Below are 12,818 nucleotides of genomic sequence, written 5' to 3' on the forward strand. Positions count from 1 at the left end.
GACCAGTAGATAATGTTAATTTCAAATACAGAAACTAAATATATTTTGTGCCTTTTTATTACTCATTTTCTTTTAAGTTTTATTGACTGCTTTTTATCTTAACTATATGTCTTTACATGCTGCAATCATAATGCACTGTAATGGTATTAATATTTTATAGAATCTGTATTTATAGTTCTTTATTTAGAAACAGTGCAGTAGGTCTGCAGATATCTGAGCCCGTCTGGAATGGTGCCCTCCAAATAATGATAAATTACTTGTGCAGTATGCCATTTGCTAATTATATCCATGATTTACTGCAGAGCAAGACTTAAATCATTCATTTCAGTCTTGCGTAACAGTGCCATAAAATTTTTAGGTTTAAAAATGGTTTCCATGTGTATAATTTAAACAAATTTTAGAGCTATTGTATACACAAAATATTGCAACCACCCATTTGTTACATACTTTCTCTTTTTAAACTTCTACTTTTAATGATCACTGTGGCTGAAATTATTATGCTTAATTTTCATAATCATAGCTTTTAAATCTACAGCCGTTTTCACATGTTAGATAAAGAAAAAGATAGCTAATTGTGTGTAGATAGTATGTCATTCCTGAATAGTCCCAAATGGTACAAAACCATTAAAAAAGCTTAAGAGTACGAATTATTCTTCTATTAAAAAACAGTTGTTCTCTAATTATTAGTTTGAGCTGCTTTGTTTCAAAGAACAAATGTTGATCCTTCCAGCCTCGTTCAGCACACCAAAATGAGATAAACGCCTCTTTTTTTTTCTTATATCAAAATCTTGCAGGTGAGAAACCCTACAAGTGTCCGCACTGTGACTATGCCGGCACACAGTCAGCATCCTTAAAATACCACTTAGAGCGACACCATCGGGAGCGGCAGAACGGGGCTGGGCCACTGTCTGGGCAGCCCCCAAATCAAGACCACAAGGATGAGATGTCAAGCAAAGCTTCTCTGTTCATCAGGCCAGACATCCTGAGGGGGGCCTTCAAGGGTCTCCCTGGAATCGACTTCAGAGGAGGCCTTGCATCTCAGCAGTGGACATCAGGGGTTCTCTCCTCCGGAGATCACTCGGGGCAGGCCACCGGCATGTCTTCGGAGGTCCCCTCAGATGCTCTGAAAGGCACTGACCTTCCTTCCAAAAGCACCCACTTCTCTGAGATTGGAAGAGCTTATCAAAGCATCATGAGCAACGGTGTGAATTTCCAAGGGTCCTTGCAAGCTTTCATGGACAGTTTCGTCCTCAGTTCCTTGAAGAAGGAGAAGGACATGAAGGACAAAGCCCTGGCTGACCCCCCTTCCATGAAAGTCCACGGAGTGGATGGTGGCGAGGAGAAACCCAGTGGCAAGTCCTCCCAGAGGAAGTCCGAGAAATCTCAGTATGAACCCCTGGACTTGTCTGTGCGGCCAGATGCCGCCTCCCTCCCGGGCTCCTCGGTAACTGTGCAGGACAGCATCGCGTGGCACGGCTGCTTGTTTTGTGCTTTCACAACATCCTCCATGGAGCTCATGGCCCTTCATCTCCAGGCCAACCACCTGGGCAAAGCAAAACGCAAAGATAACACCATTGGGGTCACAGTCAACTGCAAAGACCAAGCCCGGGAGGCAAGTAAGATGGCCCTGCTGCCCCCGTTACAATCAAACAAAGACCTGGGCCTCTCCAATATGATCAGCTCTCTAGACTCTGCTTCTGAGAAGATGGCCCAAGGTCAGATCAAGGAGACTCTGGGGGAGCAGAAGAGTGGCACATGGACCGGCCATGTGGACCCTGCATTTTGTAACTTCCCATCAGACTTCTACAAGCAGTTTGGTGTTTACCCAGGCATGGTTGGCTCAGGGGCCTCCAGTTCCTGCCCCAACAAGGAGCCTGATGGAAAGGCCCACTCTGAAGAGGATGCCCCCATCCTGATCCCCGAAACCACGAGTAAGAACACTACTGATGACTTCTCCGACATCGCCTCCTCAGAGGACATGGACTCCTCCAAGGGAGAGAACAACGATGAAGAGGATGTTGAAACCGAACCGGAAATGATGACCAAGCCACTGTCTGCCCTCAGCAAAGACAGCAGCAGCGATGGAGGGGACAGCCTGCAGCCCACAGGCGCCCCCCAGCCCGTCCAGGGACTGGTCTCACCTTTATCCCAAGCACCGGAGAAGCAGTGGCACAGCCAGGGTCTTCTCCAAGCCCAGGACCCCTTGGTGGGCCTGCCAAAGCCGGAGCGGGGGCCCCAGAGCCTGGACAAGCCGATGAACATGCTGTCGGTCCTCAGGGCCTACAGCTCTGATGGCTTAGCAGCCTTTAACGGACTTGCAAGTAGCACAACAAATTCTGGATGTATCAAGAGGCCAGACTTGTGTGGTAAGTTTTAGAATCCTCTTCCTATAGTTCATTTCCCAAAACATCAGTGCTGAATTGTGCATTTAAAAAAAAATGGGGTAGACTTATCCATGAGCAACTTTTGAATGAAATATTTGAAAAAACCCTCAATGCTGTATCTGCAATGTAGACAATCATAAAAGTCCATTTTGTTTAGAAGTTTTAGAACTCTTACTTTTGTGTTCTAATTTGCATTATAATGTACTAAAATGCCTGTACAGAAGGCATGGAAAGGGGGTGGTCTCTCACCACGTGAACTACTCCTGTTTGCCATCTAGAACTTGAAGGGGGGAAAATCAACTTACAAAACAAAAATGAAAAGAGACATGGTAACTTGCAAATTCTTCAGTATTTTCAATTTATGCAAACGATGCCTAAAGACAATTCCTTACTGCTTTGCTAAGCCAAATCTGCTTTCTTAAACTTTTCTTTTATTGACTTAGAGGATACTAAAATCATATCACACTAACAACAGTATAGAAATAAAGCGACCTTCTCTCCAAAGAGGGAGATGGTTTCTGGGTGTTTGTGACTCATTTTTAGACAAACCAAATGGCAGTTACTGTGACTTTGGCCTTCTGCGCTTGCCTTCTGTTTGTCTGTCTGTTCACCTGTCTGTCTGTTGCTCTAACAAGACATGTTCATTGTGAAGTCCCTGAACAGTAGTGATGTGACCCTGTGCATCTTGGATTCATGCTTGTCTGATCCTGTAGCAAACTGACACTTCTTTATCTCCTTAAAGCATATGGGTACCCCAAAGGAATTCCAGATTTCAGAACATCATTGTAAGTTTAAGGACTAGGTTTGGATCAAATGAATGTTGGGGTGGGCAGGGGGAATCAAAGTCATTCTCTTGGCACCCTGATATCCGTATTTGGAAGCCTTTCTCCGAAAAGAAGCTCAATGCATTCTTCCCTTTGAAACCAGCTCCAAATATCCTCACCAGAGACAAATGACCATGATACCTTTCCATCTGTAATTTATGAATGGATTTCTGTAATTTTACTTCACCTGTGGAAGGAAGGCAGGAAGGGAGGAAGGGAGGATGGAAAAAAGGAAGGAAGGAAGGAAGGAAGGAAAGATGGGAGGGAGGGAAGGAAAGAAAAGGGAAGGAAGCGGGGAAATAGAAGAGAGTATTTTTGAACCTCAACATCCTGTTGTTCCTTTAAGCACAGAGCAGAATTCAGGAAGCTAGACTCTGGGTTCGTAATTTAGATTGATGTATTTCTTTTATTCCTCTTCTTCCCTAATTCATTAGGAACTGAATCAAGCGGTCAGAAATATTTTTTTGAATTGTCGAAAATCACTAAATGGATTTCTGACAGCTCAAAAAAATATTGACAGTTCCTTATGCTGAATGATTCACAAGGCCCCATTAACCACTACCCCCAGATCTATTTTTAGCCACATACAATTCATTAGTTTTGAAGCTGTTAAAAACAATATTTAAAAGAAGGGAAAAAAGGGTTTTATGTCAGTCCAAATTTTTTCCCTTTTTTTTTTTAACTGGGGAAGCAATGTTTGAGGCATTTTTTTTTTCATTGTTGTTTTAGGTTTGTGATCGGGGTGGTTTCTTTTTTATTGTTGTTTAGAGTCTTTTTTTTTAAAGTCTATTTTCAGTTCTTTCAACTACCTACGTAGGACCATAGTCCCTGCCAGGAATCCATGCATCAGAAAAGATCAAAACCTGGCATGTTCATGAGCTCATTATTATTGAAATGAGCTCATATTACCCCTATTAATTTTCCCATCTTCCTATCAGTAATGAAGGAAGGCTGCCTGGCTCGAGGAAGTTTGCCCAATGGTATCCTTTCGCACCAGGCGAGGTTGAATGGGAAGCCAACATCAGGGAGCCTGCCGGGTCTTGAGAGCCTTTTATCTCTTGGCTGCAAGCTCTTAGGAACTTCTCACCTTTTCCCAAAACAGCAGCACGCAACACGCCCCTGACATTTCCCCGCTATGTGCAAACCAGGTTGCCTAGTCCACCTTTCAGCCTTTGGGCAGCAGACCCTGGGATGTAAGTTGTGCCCCTCACCCCCTGCCTCTTTCATGGGGCTTGGGGACCCTCATGCCAGCCAAGCTTGAAGGCTTCCTGGTTGCTTCTGCAACAGAGGGTTCAGGCCCCTTGTTCCTCCTTCCACTCCTGGGAAGATGCTGAAACTGACTCTGGCCACGAGCCGCCTATTTTTAGAGGGTGTGAGTTCTACATTCCATTTGGCCCCATTTCTTCTGCCTCCTCTTGCTTTAGTTTGGAAGTAGGCAGGAAAAGACCCTCCCTGGCTCTTGCATTTGCTTGGGGGTGGGGCCATGCCCTCTTGCCTCTAGGATGGGCCTGACTCTGCCAGTTCTCATCCCACTCACCCCATATCTGGCCCACCATAATTGCAGTCCTCTTCTTATTTTCTTGCGGGCGACTGTGGTATCCCAGAAGGTCCAGACATATTCATCCTTTCTAAAAGTTACAACCTAGGAGGAACACAAATCCAAATGGGCTGGTTTTTTTTTTCTTAAATAGTGTAATTCACTCTCTTTTTAGCATGGCAAGAAGCACAAGTGACATTTGTAAGCTTCAAACCCCCACTGGCTTCCCTTTGCAAGGGTAGAAGTGATATTGGCACAATGAATAAAATATTTCTAATGTTTATTCCTCCTTCTCTTCTTCACTCAAAGTAGGTACGGGTTTCTAAATCCGCCTTCCGGGCTGATCGCTATTTCTCCTTAAGAATCTGGGCTTTGTCAGACCAAAGCATCATTCCTAGATTTCTCTTCTCAGATGGATAAAGTTCAGGGCTGGTTTTGTCTGGTTAGTAAACCTAAATCCCCACTTTCATGATTATAGAAACAGGCTTATAGGAGGAGCTAATGTTCCTGTGTTTCTTAAGGAAGAGCTCTGTTCTCAAGTGGTGTAAAAGTGTTTGAAGAAGCATCAGAAATACCTAGTTCAAATCATATAAACTCCCCACAGATCTCAGCAGCTCCTCCAACCCTTGCTGTTGATTTGGAGAAGGTGGCATCTCACCCTAGTCTGTGGGTGATACTCATATTGCAGGCTGTACTTTCAGAATCTTCCATCATTTCTGCATGCCTTCTTCCTAACTTTTAAAACTCTGGTCCTAAATTCCTTGGTGCCATAGAGCCAGGGTCCTGGCCACTGTGCCCTGCCCATCCTAACAGCCAATGGATTCCTAACTCTGGTGCAGAAGGAGAGCCACCGAGGGGAGAAGCCGACCCAGCCAGTTGGGTGGGGAGACGCCTGTTGCATATGACAGTGTCGAGAGCTTCAGTGGGAATTTTCTAAAGCTCTTTGCACAGAGGACAGCACACTGCCTGTCAGAGACATATTACAATAATCCCAAGGAAGAGGTTAAGCCATCTTGGATTAAGCCAGAGGACAAGCATCTTTGCTTCCACAGTGGGTCAGATCCCACTAGGGGTCTGATATCATTATAGGAAATCCCACTCCAATCAAATCCTTAGTTTCTTGAGGTGACTTCCAGTCTCCAGGCATGGGTCACATTTCTTTTTTTCTGTCAAAGAGCATAATGTACAAGGGTACTCCAGTGCCATCGGAGAATTTGGATGTGCCCTTGGTTTTGTTGGAATGTTTGACCTTGGTTTTGTAATGGGACAGACTACACATGAGTGTTTAAAGGTGGAGAGAGGAAGACCAGAGCAGTGTTTGCATCCACGGACAAAGCAAGGCAGACAAGCCCAGTCTAGTCTGAGAAATGCTAATGCACTGTTGGGTCGGCACTTGGCTTGGAAGGGGCAGGCTTCCCTGTACACACAGCACCAAGGCTGGTCTGCACAGCACCCATGGGGCCCGCTGCATGGAACGGGTAAAGAGTGTGTTTCATCCGGGAGTTTGTGGATTTGGACAGCAACCAGATCACCCTTACTCCTTGCCTTTCAAACCTAAGAGAGACGGCCAGGGTGTGGAGTTGTTGTGTGCCAGGTCTCCCAATCAGGCTTTGCACTGTGTCCTTTGGTGGACCCAGGGGTAGGCAGGACAGAGAAGAATAAATGACAGATGAACAGGAAAGCAGGGAAAAGAGCACACTCCCCTTTGCCCCAAGGAGCTCTGTTCTGTAGTGACTGCCACTCAGAGAAGCCTGGCTGAACTGGGAGCATCTGTAAGCAGGCTGAGGGCAGGCACTGCGGCTCACACCTGTAATCCCAGCACTCTGGGAGGCCGAGGCAGGGGCATCACTTAAGCCCAGGAGTTCAAGGCTGCTGTGGGCTAGGATCGTGACATTGCACTTGAGCCTGGGTGACAGAGCGAGACCCCTTCTCTAAAATAAACATGAAATAAATATCAGCATGTTGATCATGGGCACGAGGCCTTATGTGCAGTGGCTACCAGACCTAGTGACCCAGTGGGGCCTGGGAGGAAGCGAGGGAGAATGCAAGCCCATTAACAGCAGTCGTCCTAACATCCCCAGCTTATCATCCTCAGGTTATGGGGCAACTGGCTTCCCCAACCCAAATTATACCTGAGACTATGGAATAAAGGTCTTCTGGGCTTCCACATTAGTGAAATAATTGGGACCCCCCCTCCCAAGAATTCGGGCCCATTGAAACCTCTTCAAATTACATATTTTTATATGTGTGATGAGATGAACCAGGATAACCAAAGCTGAACTCTCTTAAAATGTGACTTCTCTCTAAGCCTTATAGATTTCTCGGCATAGGCAGTCGGAGAATACCTACCTTTTTTTTTTTTTTGGAGACGGAGTTTTGCTCTGTTGTCTGGGCTGAAATGCAGTGGTGTGATCTCGGCTCACTGCAACTTCCACCTCCTGGGTTCAAGCGATTCTCCTGCCTCAGTCTCCCGAGTAGCTGGGATTACAGGTGCACACCACCACACCTGGCTAATTTTGTATTTTTAGTAGAGACAGGGTTTCACCATGTTGGTCAGGCTGGTCTCGAACTTCTGACCTCAGGTGATCCACCCGCCTCAGCCTCCCAAAGTGCTGGGATTATAGGCATGAGCCACTGCTCCTGGCCAATACCTACCCTTTTACCAGCTACTCAGTCTAAAGCAACAGGTGGCAAATATTTTCTTAAAGGGCCAGAGAATAAAAGTGTTGGCTCGCAGGCCACGGGGTGTCTGTGGCAACCACCCAACTCTGCTTTGTAAGTAGCACCACAGCCACCATAGACAATAGGAAAATGATGGCTGTGGTTGCGTTCTATTAGAACTTTAGGTACTGACACAGGCGAAGCACTGGAATTGGCCCACAGGGTCTTAGTTGGTCAACCCCTGCTCTGGTGTAAAGAGGGATGTGTTCCCATGGTCATCCCTAGGGAATGAATGGTGCAAAAACTGGTCCTCTGTTATTCCACTGGACAGTGAGATGGTGATGGGAGACCCTTCATCATCAGTGGCAGGGCCCCATCCATTGTCTGGTAATGCCAAAGCCAGAGATGTGAGAGAGACTTTACAGTGGTAGAGGACTTGTTGACCCAGATGGGCTGGTGCCTTGTTTCTGGGAAGCCACACCTCTGTCTATGCATTAAAGAGTTCCAGGAGAACACCCCAGCAAAGTGCAACCCAGAGCTGCCCCCTCATGGCCAGCACACACAGAAGAGGAAGGGGGCAGTTGCTGTGTGTTGTCTCTGAAGCAAGCTTGCTCTGTGAAAGCCTGTTTCCTCACTGATGGAGGGAAGCATAGGGATGAAATAGATGATAGAGATAAAAGAGCTTGGATCAGTGCTTCTCAGTTGAGTTTGCATGACGTTGCGGAGCTCAGCATCCACGTGAAACTGTTGCAAGGAAATGATGTCAGTGTGCAAACATCTTCGGGTCGCAATTGTCCCTTAAGCATGGCAGGTATCAACCTTACCTCCATCAGTGTTAGAGAGGCACGTTTCATTTCCTCACTTCTGCCGTGATGCATGGTTGGTAGCTCTTTCTTGGTATGTGGGGAAGTTTGCTTTAAAGATGATTCTGGCAATTTTGTGGTGGCCTTCCATCCCAATGGTTACACCATTTCTGTGTCCACTCCATTCTCTTCCTGATACCAGGCAAGTGCTTGGGGGTAGGAAATGAGTCCTGCCCTGCCCCAGTCTTTGACCAAGAGACGGCAAAAGTCTGCAGTCAGTTAGAGACTTGGAAGGAGGCCATGGCTGGGATATGAAATACACAGTGAGGGCCGCATATGTGCAGACACCCTGAGTATAGGCTGTGATACACAGTCTATGGCCATTGGTACATTTTTCATCTTGTGCAAGAGTTTACAGTGTGGCCCAGAAGCCAGCAGGTTCTAATGAAGAAGGGAGGTGAAGGTAGGAAAATGGCATAGGAAGACAACCACAAAATTCCAATCTGCCGAGCGTGTGGGAGTGCAGGCCGTACCCAGCCAGCACAAGAAGGCAATTGGCTTGAGGGTGTGGGAGACCTGGGGCATCTCCCCTGCAAGATCTTTTTGTCTCTGCTGCTGCCTTACTTTATTCAAAGACAAATGTGCTCTCATACCTCTTCCTTCTCTTTTTTGTGAGCTGATTCTCACATGGATTGGCCTCAGAGACTATGGATAAAGCACACCTTTGCATTCACCTCCTTTGCCCAATTGGATGATTTACAGATTAGCTATTGACCTCTATGGTCTGGCCTGCCCTCATTCGTACTGTGTGTCCGGGGCCTGACATTAGACCCCAGGAGGGAGGACCATTTGGCCTGCCTTGAAGTCCAAGGCAGAACCTTGTGAGTTAATGCAAATCACCGCCCTGTTCTGCCCCTGCTGGCTGCCTCACAACCTGCTGCAGAGCTTTTCTGTTTGACTCTGGAGGGACAAACACAGGCGATGTCCCCTGGGATCTCCTGCAGAAATCAGCACCTGGAGCGGGCTCTCCCCAGCCCTCATCCCGAGCCCTGCTGTGTGCACTGTGTCTGACGGAGAGGCAGCCTCTCTGGATGGCAGCTCTCTCCATACTCCAAAGGCATTCTTCTCCTGTTCTCCTTCCCTCTTTTTAAATTAAATGGGAATGCCACTGACGTGATGTCGTTTGCACTGCAGGATGACAGAACTGTTGTGTGAATACCATTGTATTTGCCAAATGGTCCACTCGTCATTTCAGAACAAACAAATGGATGGTGTCTGTAAGTCGGCAAACACTGGTGACATTTAGCCTTGTTTATGTTCCTTTCCTTTTGCTGCATATTTTTGGCTCCAAAAGCTACTGGCTGAATCAACAGGGCCTCTGAATCAGGAGAGAAGTCTGCTAGCATTAATTTTAGTTGCTATGTCCATATTATCTTCAGATTGCATGAATCCTACTGCTCAGGACCAAGCCTAGGTGAGAGGAGAGGGCAATCAAACTCTTTGGTTAAAAAAAAAAAAAAGAAACATATATATATCTTTCCCCACCCCTGGTAATGACTTAAGATTGAGAGGGAGGAAGAGAGTATTGAGAGAAGAGAGTGTTGTCGGAACAGACACCCACATCACTGAGGAAATGTAAACTCTCCAATCAGACCCAGGCACCACCATCTGAAATAGGAACGGTGTGAGCCCATCCATGTCTTAAGTGGGTGCAGATGCCCTGGGTCTAAGCACTGGCGTCTACCTTTTTAGAGAGCTGAATCAAAGCGCTGGTTGAAACTGACAACTATCTAGACACAGGCTACATCTTACCTGCTGAAGGCATCAGGTTTTTTCTTTTTTTTTTTTCTTTTTAATTTCAGATGTTGTGTGCAAAGCCCAGGTTTCAAATAAGCAGTAATTATCTCCTATTACTTAGTGCTGATCAACAGCACCTCTACGTCTAATTGCCAACCTGCCCTAATCATGTTGACTATTCTTGCTTTAGCCAGAGACAGAAGGACCAAATTTTATAAATACCACTTTCTTGTCATTATTCCATTAAACGATTAAGGGATGTGGCCCTGCCCTTTTTTCAAATGCCTCTAGCCCTGATGGTTTCTGGATTATTTAATAAATCTGCACATTTTCTTGCAGGTAAGTGACACTCCCTGTCCTAGTCGGTCTATCTGGACTTGCCCTTGTCTGTTCGTGGTCCTCGGTGGTTATCTGCAGCTTGTTAATCGTGTAAAGTCAAGAGAAGAATGTATACACATATGTGTGTTGAATAAATAATTACTATTGGCATAGGTATGTGTATACACACGGCGCACCAATCTACAGTATATATAGCAGAGAATCAGAGGCTAAAAATATTACCCCATATGTTCCACTATTAGTCATGGATTGCAAAGGCTTAGTAACTTGAGCAGGAGAGAAAACTCCCTCAAAGTCATAAATCCTGAGTGACAACTGCTGGTAGATGACAGATCCCTTCACCTGTGGACAACCTGGCTGGGGGTGGGGGGCTGTTCCACCAGCTGACCTGAGAGTGTAGAGGTGGGTCCTGCAGTGGTCTCGTGGGTATTACTGCTTGTGTCTGATTGTCCTGTATTTTGTAACACTTTAGAAGAATACAGAAAAGTGCAGTAATTCTCTTTCTCCATAGTATTTAAGCAGAAATATTGCTAGTTTAATATTGTGTCAGGTCGTCCTATTAACCAGGAGCAGATGACAGTAAAATTTCAGTGAATAGCACCTTGACATCTACAACTTAAAAATGGTGATTGAAGCAAAATATGTAAACTTGTACGGGGTGATCGTGTGCTTTGGAACAGAGTATTGTTGAAGTAATTAGAAGATATATTAAGATGTTCCTGGTAATGAAGGCATGTAAGTTATAATAATTGTAGCTTTCTGAATAAGTGTCAAACTATATCTTTAAGTGTGCTGTATGCTGAGTTACAAGTTAGGTCATTTATGAATGGAATGTAAAATAATACTAAAAATGCTTCAATAACTTATCTTGGTATTGCTAATAAAAAAAAAAAGCTGTGAAACATTAGTGCAGTTTGGAGTCATTATGTTAATTCATTCCACAACACCCCCCTCACCCCCTGACATTCTTCTCTCTGTTGGAAGCCTCAACAGGACATTCAGGGAATGCCATTTACTCTGTTTCTTGGGCTGTTTGCCTGGGCAGATCATTGCATTTTTCTATCCACCCTTAGGTGGGCCCTATGAGTAACAATTCATAAACATGCAAGTGGAAAAAGACCTTCCAATTTGGGTGGATGACTGTGGCGGGTGGGGGAGAGCCAGGCGACACAGGCCCGTTTCTCTGTACAAGTGACTTTTAGGTGTCTAGACCCCACAACCGCCCACAGGAACTGTGGCTGGGGTGGTGGGGATGGGGGGTACTTGGGCACGGAGTATGCCAGCCATCATGCCCCATCCCAGATGTGGAAACGCGGACACCCAGCCTCCCTGCAGCAAATCTGAACATGTTCTTTTCATCCTGCAAAGGGGTAGTTTGTAATGAAGAGACTCAGGATTCGCGGATGTGGGAATCTTTATGTTCTGCTGACCTTTTTGGGCTGTAGCTGTGTTTGCTGTAACAGGCTTTTGCCTGTTCTTCCACTTTGCCTCCTGGTGGGGAGAGAGGTGTGGGAAGAACTGATTTTGCTTTTTGCTTGCGTTGCTGGTTTTGTGGTCCGTGAGCTGGACTTGAGGGTCCTGCCATTTCAACGGTGTTTCCAAGCTTCTTTGCTTGGACGTGTTTTGTAAATTTCTAAATTCAATTACCATCCCTGAGCCCTTGTCTAACTGGTCCTTTTGGGGGTCTGGGGGTAGGACACAATCTCAAGCCCCAAAGTCCGTTCTTCACAACCCCAAATAAATAAAGTGTCCTCTGTGTAACAAGGGAACGGAAACCCAGAAATGCTCATTGAACAACCCTGGCCTCCGCGACAGGACAATTGCATCACCCTAGCTGGTTGAAACATTTCTTCCGGTATTTCTCATAAAACCTTTTCAAGTGACTCTGACTCCAAAGACCACAGTATGGTATTAGGTTGTCTCTTATTTTGGGAAAGAGGTAAAAAGTGAGAGATTCGGAGTCTGAGAAGACGTGATAAAAGCTTCAAAGAGAAAATGTCGATTGTGAAGAAGGTTGTCAGATTTCCTGGTGGTCAGTGCCCACAACTGTTGCCTGATTCCCTTCACATGAAGCTGGGAGCACATACCATGGGTTCCTATGGAAACTGTGATGGATCCCTAAATGCCTAGCAAAGGTAAAGTGAATGACCCTAACCTCCAGGCCCCAGGTCTGTGTGGCCACATTTAGGCAGGGCCAGTTTCCACTGCCAGTGTATATAGGCCAAGCCTGTACAAGAAGTAGGGCCCCAGGAGAGGTTTTTCTTTATTTGCAATGTCCCCTGAGTCTGAGGACCTGCCCCAAGGGGAATGGGGTGCACATCGAGGGAAAATTCCTCCAAGCCTTTTTCTCGGGGCCTCTGTCCAGGGCTGAGCACACTATTCCTGGCATTGCCGGTCATGTACACCTTGCTGCCCACTTCCTGCAAACCTGGGGCACCATAGCACCTGTGGGTTTTGCCAGTCCTCCTGGGAT

The 12,818-nt window shown here is 46.0% G+C and overlaps 1 protein-coding gene across 13 annotated transcripts in view; it reads left to right on the top strand.

Moving 5' to 3' along the window:
- The window catches only part of ZNF536 (zinc finger protein 536), a 487,338-nt gene that overhangs the window by 322,216 nt on the left and 152,304 nt on the right, over positions 1-12,818 (top strand). For 11 of the 13 annotated variants that reach the window (XM_054464745.2, XM_054464746.2, XM_063657194.1 and 8 more), the window contains one exon: positions 795-2,366. In XM_054464745.2, the coding sequence (XP_054320720.2) occupies positions 795-2,366 (1,572 nt within the window). Of the gene's footprint in view, positions 1-794; positions 2,367-10,345; positions 11,253-12,818 lie in introns of those variants that run through there. The other 2 variants (XM_063657196.1, XM_054464751.2) reach the window with 2 other exon arrangements.

This window comes from Pongo pygmaeus, chromosome 20, assembly GCF_028885625.2.
Source record: "Pongo pygmaeus isolate AG05252 chromosome 20, NHGRI_mPonPyg2-v2.0_pri, whole genome shotgun sequence".
Classification (NCBI taxonomy): domain Eukaryota; kingdom Metazoa; phylum Chordata; class Mammalia; order Primates; family Hominidae; genus Pongo; species Pongo pygmaeus.